Source organism: Anguilla rostrata, chromosome 14 (assembly GCF_018555375.3).
Source record: "Anguilla rostrata isolate EN2019 chromosome 14, ASM1855537v3, whole genome shotgun sequence".
Lineage (NCBI taxonomy): Eukaryota > Metazoa > Chordata > Actinopteri > Anguilliformes > Anguillidae > Anguilla > Anguilla rostrata.
This window is the reverse complement of record NC_057946.1, coordinates 27,887,792-27,893,867: the sequence shown is the minus strand read 5'-3', so window position 1 is coordinate 27,893,867 and position 6,076 is coordinate 27,887,792. Positions and strand designations below refer to the sequence as shown.

The 6,076-nt window shown below is 44.6% G+C and overlaps 1 protein-coding gene across 3 annotated transcripts; it reads left to right on the top strand.

Moving 5' to 3' along the window:
* The first annotated feature begins 1,281 nt into the window (after positions 1-1,281).
* ungb (uracil DNA glycosylase b) lies at positions 1,282-5,808 on the top strand. 3 transcript variants are annotated; one of them, XM_064308189.1, is made up of 7 exons: positions 1,282-1,442; positions 2,092-2,292; positions 2,435-2,530; positions 3,143-3,240; positions 3,554-3,642; positions 3,786-3,964; positions 4,539-5,808. In XM_064308189.1, the coding sequence occupies exons 1-7, from the start codon at positions 1,323-1,325 to the stop codon at positions 4,713-4,715; spliced, it is 960 nt and encodes a 319-aa protein (XP_064164259.1). In that variant the 5' UTR covers positions 1,282-1,322; the 3' UTR covers positions 4,716-5,808. The 3 variants fall into 3 exon arrangements, with proteins under 3 accessions (XP_064164259.1, XP_064164258.1, XP_064164260.1); XM_064308188.1 differs by having other exon boundaries at positions 3,515-3,642; XM_064308190.1 differs by lacking the exon at positions 1,282-1,442 and adding an exon at positions 1,774-1,890 and having other exon boundaries at positions 3,515-3,642.
* The last annotated feature ends 268 nt before the right edge of the window (positions 5,809-6,076 follow it).

Below are 6,076 nucleotides of genomic sequence, written 5' to 3'. Positions count from 1 at the left end.
AAAAAATATATATAAATCTAAAAACAACACAACACACTGTAATGCTGCCTAAACTCTGGCCAATAGTACTACTTGAACATAAATTTTGCCCTCCTTTCCTTCTGGCCTGCACATTTCTCAGTGACTTTCTGGTTAATGTCAGTCATCTCAGTCACCAGTCTCTTCTCCATTGACAGCATGGCTAATGCATTCAGCCTCTCCTGGGTCATGGTGTTTGTGAGAAAAGTTTTAATTCTTTTCAAGGTTGAGAAGCACCTCTAAGCTTCTGCCGTGGTCATGGGTGTGGTGATGAGGATCTTTAGGAGAGTGACAGTCTCTGAAAAGACTTCTTCAAGATTATTCTCCATATACAACTGGAATAGGCCCACATCACCATGACAAACTTTGAACTCTTCCTTGCTGTAGATGAGACTAAGCTCTGTCTTCAGCTTGCTTCCATTGAGCATTGGGTAGCCCTTCAAGGTGTTGCTCAGTGCATCTTCAGGATGTGAGAGGTGGCCTGTTGCATTATCAGCTGATGTGCGTAGCAGTGGATGTAGTGGGCATTTGGGTGCACATCTTGTATTTTCCTCTGAACACCTGCAGTGGCACCCCTCATCACACTGGCTCCATCATATGCCTGGCAGATGAGCTTACTTTTCTGATCCTCAGGAAGGAAGGATGGCAGCAAGACGCTCTTTTAGTGCTGCAGCAATGGACTCGGCTCTAGCTGACTGCAGAGGGAGGAACTCAAAAAATCTTAAGTGCCCTGGCAATCCTGGAGAGGCTCCACCGTATGGCCATGATTTGAACTGCAGTTATGAGTCAGTGGTCCTCAGGATTGTCTTTGGTCATAGTTTTGCAGATTTTAAAATCTGGCTCTGAATTTCAGATCAGGGCATTTTGGAACTGGATAAAAATGGGACCAGGAGGATTTTAGTAGTCTTCTGGAAGAAAAAGAAGTAAACAAACTACAAAAAATTACAAAATAATGTCCATGAAAATGGTAAACCACTGACAGCACAGCATGAGTGTATATTTGAAATGTTATTGTAAATTCGCAGTTACTGTACATTTGCAGTGTTAGTGTAGATTTGTAATGTAAGTAAGCAGAGTTAATGTATTTTTGTTGTGTTAGTGTACATTTGCAGTGTTAAATAATGTTATAAGTATAATTTCTATATCGTTTCAATTGCAGATTAATTAACATACAAGCCTAAATTTAATCAATTATTTTCAATCCAGTTTTGGCCCATTTTTTGGCGGGAACTGGTGTTTCAAAGAAGACTTCCGGGGCACCCGTGGATGAGTTTCGAAATTAGTGGTGTTAATAGACAGACAAGATGTGTACAGGCAGAGTTATTGGGCAGAAAACAATAAGCACGTACTTTTCTCCAGTCGCTCGAAAGAAGTTCCAAGAAAATAATGAAACAGGGGAAGGTGCTAACCTTGATGATGGCGCTGTGAGTGTTTTATTGTCATTATTATACACATTATATTATCACGAAATAATATTTTCATTTTCTCTGACAGCTAGGGAAAGCATCGTCTAGCTCATAATTAAGGTAGCCTACAGCAAATTGCTGGTTTCCATGCAGTAAGCTGTAGTTTGATAAACATATCGGGGCATGGGACTTGTGAAAACAGCATCTAAAGAGAACAATGCCGGAAACATCAAGATAGCAGCCAAAAATGATGCTTAAACTTTTAAAATCCTATTTCGCGCTGGCTGCACGCGCAATGACACTTCTTTGCTCAACCACCTCGTGCTAAGTTTTTACCCAATCATAGGTTGACTTTCCCTTTCTGAACTGTGTTCTGCCGCGAGCTCTATGTATCCCGGATGTACACAACAAATACTTAACAAGTATGGAAGAACGGGTTGTGCTGCGACAGATAATCTAGTTTGCTGTATGTATACAAATGTTTATATTGCATTTAAATGCGTAGAGTAGGCTACCTTGGAGTAAATAAGACACTTGAGTGTTTTCCAGCATGTTTCTAAATCCGTACTTCACTGCATGTTTGACTGTAAGCTCTAAACGCAGCATAGGCAGTCCCATACAGCTGTCGCGATTTACATTCATTCGCTGCATAACTAAATACACAAAGATATCTACGATGAAGAGGAGAAAACCAGGGAGTGGACAGCCACCCGCGTCCCCGCCGCTGAGCCCGGAGCAGTTGGACCGGATCGAGAGGAACAGGAAAGTCGCTCTCCAGCGGCTGGCTGCCCGCAACGTACCGCCCGGATTCGGGGAGAGCTGGCGGACGGCGCTGGATGAAGAGTTTGGAAAGCCTTATTTTACAAAGGTAACCGTATCTTCAGTTCTTTGATATCTTACATAACGTATGGCTTATTGTGGAAACTAAGTGGCAAGTATGACTTATTTTCCTTGAAGGTTTGCCGTTTTCTGCTAAACGCCCTGTCTGAAGTGTATTTTCTCTTCGACAGCTAATGAGTTTTGTTACGGAGGAAAGGAAGCGACACACTGTCTACCCTCCTGTTCATCAGGTGTTCTCCTGGACTCAGATGTGCCCTATCCACGACGTGAGTTCTGGAACGACTGTACCACGGTACCTAACTAGCAGAGAGCACGCACAAACGCTGGTGTGCTTTTGCTCGCTGTAACTCGTGATTAAATTAATATGAAACTAGCTTAGAATCATCATAATATTTAAAATGTAACTTCATGTCAGGGTCCTGTCAGCTTAGTTCTTGAACCATGGAGACAAAATTATTAGTGAAGTAATGCGGTGAAGTGCATGGTTGGAGCAACCGTCCCTGCAGACACTGTGACCTGCAGAACCTTTGGCTGAACAGCCCTGATGTGAACCATCCATCAGTTGACATTAAAAGTGTCTAGTTTAGAAAAAAATAAAATTCAAAGCTTGCATTTATGGTTGGATTTAAAACCAGCACACACAGTAGGCTCTCAGGGCTGAGTTTCTGAACACTTGTTTTGGAACCTCAGGTAACCATGCCCTGAGACTATGTCCATACAGGACTGAATTTGTTAGTTACTGAAGACACCAGCAGTAAGTCACTCGGGTGATACTGTGTGTGTGTTTGTGTTGCTCTGGTGATATGTGCGTGGCTGGTAGTGCTTGTGTGTGTGTACACATGTGAGTTACTCAGGTGATATCTGGGTGTGTTGCTCAGGTGAAGGTGGTGATATTTGGGCAGGACCCATACCATGGCCCAGGTCAAGCTCATGGCCTGTCCTTCAGCGTACAGAGACCCACCCTACCCCCACCCAGGTGAGACCATCAAAACCACACTCCACCCTACCCCTACCCAGGTGACCTGATCAGAGCCACACTCCACCCTACCCCCACCCAGGTGAGACCATCAGAACCACACACCACCCTGCCCCCACCCAGGTGACCCCTTCAGAACCACACTCCACCCTACCCCCACCCAGGTGAGACCATCAGAACCACACTCCACCTGGATGGGACCAATTTAACACACTGAAGTGGGCTGTGGTTATGACAGTGTTGTTTTATTGGTTTTTATGTCATTGCGTTTCAGGTCGGGCTGTGACTCTTTGTGTGGCTGTGTGTGTTGCAGTTTGGAGAATGTGTTCAGAGAGCTGATGGAGGATGTGGAAGGTTTCCAGCACCCCGGACACGGAGACCTGACTGGCTGGGCACAGCAAGGTGACCTGTCCTCAGGTGTCCTCTAACGTGTGTGTGTGTGTGTGTGTGTGTTCATGTATGTATGTACTGTGTGTGCGCGCTTCACGCTGAGCACTGTGCGCACGTGTATGACGGTTGCGGTTGCTCTGCGTTTCCCCTCACAGGGGTCCTGTTGCTGAACGCGGTCCTCACAGTCCGAGCGCACCAGCCGAACTCCCACCTGGACCGCGGCTGGGAGACCTTCACCGACGCCGTGGTCACCTGGCTCAGTGCCAACTTAGACGGCCTTGTCTTCCTCCTCTGGGGAGGCCACGCCCAAAGGAAGGGCGTGGTCATTGACCGGGTGGGTAAGCTGACCCAAACACACACTTACGGTAACCTCCTGAGCCCAACAGACGCTTAGAAAAACCACCTGAACAAAGCAGTTACAATAACATGATATATGCTTCAAGCGGCAACAGGCTTGTTTTAAGCTTTAAAGGAGAATTGCATATATCAAGGCAGAAATGGTGATGATAATGGAAAAAAGGTTTTGATGGTAAATTAAAGTTTATTGGTAGTTGTAATGGTAGTTGGAACCACCCTTGAAAATTGTATTTGAGGAATTCATCTGTTTAATATCTTCACCCTACGAGCTTGAAACCCTCATAAAATACAATAATAATAATAGGGTTTCAGCCTCAGGCACTTGAAACCCTAATAATAATGTGTAGGTCAAGTCTTTGTACACATATGTGTATGTGTAATGTGGTGTTAATGTTTGTAAGATGTATGTTATTATAAAACTGTATTCATCTGTTGAAGTCTTTCTGTTTGTAAAGTCTTTATGTAAGCACATATAGTGTTGTTGATGCAGACTTCGTATAAACGTGTATATTGTGTTGGGAAAGTCATAATGTGAGTACTGTTTGTTTCAGAAGCGGCATCATGTCCTGCAGACAGCGCACCCCTCCCCTCTGTCTGTGCACCGCGGTTTCTTCGGCTGCAGGCACTTCTCTAAAACCAACGGCCTGCTGGGAAAATCGGGGAAGACCCCAATCGACTGGACCGCACTCGGACCACAGGATAGCCCCGCTGTGTCCCCCTCGTCCTGACCCCAGTCTGACCACATTGACCTTGGCTTGACCACACCATGACAAAGCTTCATTAACCCCGTAATGGGCAGAGCTAGGCATTACTGTCTCTCACTTACTCATATGAACCGTCAAAGTGCCATTTCACTTTATAGCAAAGCTATGACTGGCTGAAATTAATGACAGATGGCAGCTCCTGTCTCTCGCGCAGAACATCTGTGAAGCTGCATCTCGCAGTCCAGTCACACAACACTTCTGTCAGACCAAGGGCTCTTTCCATTCGCTTATTGTACCTCCTTGCGTCCTTTCCTTGCATCCTTTCCTCGCTTCCTTAGCTCCAACAAACGGAGGATGCAAGGAAAGGACCTGAGGAAAGGGCGAGAGGACAGAGAAATCGTGGAAAAGTGTATGAGGTAAATGGATCGTCCTTTTTCAGTGAAGCTTCAGGTTGAAGCCACATCAGTTAAAGATGTTGGAGGGGGAAGGGGTGAGGTGGATCCACAGGTCCATCATTTATACATTGCGCGTTCTGCAAGAAATACTTCCGCAAAGGATGTGCTCATGTTTCCTTACTCAAACATCCTTTGTGAGCCTCCCAGCTCCTCACTCCTAGCTCCTTCAAGGAGCATTAACTGGCTGGAATGTCTTTAATGATGGCGGACCTCGATCTATTTCCTGGGTCAGTCTGAGCAGACGAGGACGGATACAATAAGCAATTGGAATGAGCCCTCAGACTTTCAGCCCAGACGTTTCAGCCCAGAAGAAGTGGAGCTTCTTCTCCATTTTTATTTTTTCAGTTTTGTGCTAACGGAAGGAAATGCGCAGGCACCGTCACTATTCACAACTGAGTCTAAACAGAAATAGCCATAATAAGCATTTTGATTTGTTTTGCATGTTGCGAATGGGACTTTAGCTGGGAGCCGTAGAAGGTAACGCACCAGGACTGACATTGCCATGTTAACAGCATCATACATTTGTACAATCCTTTATTGCAGTGAAATCTGATCATTTTGTTTGTTTAACTGGCAAGAATGGTTTGATTATTTTTTCCGTATTCGGTGTATATATGTCTTATAAAGTTTGGATATTGTTGAAAATAAATATTCTTTTCTTATATTGTGTGTAGCATTTGTGTATTCATCACATTGAGGTGGGTACACACTGTAAAACAGTGTAAATACGATGCACTGGTGCACTAAATGCACCCGCTTTTTATGGTAATACAAATGTCAAATTAATTATCTGAAGAAGAAAATGACATTGAAATTGTTTTGTTTATGAAAACACTGTGTGGTGTGAGGATGGCTGGTTTAAGCAGCCACACCTGCCCTGGGTCAAGCTAATTAGACCTGGCCAATTGGATAATTGGTTAAGAATTAGAT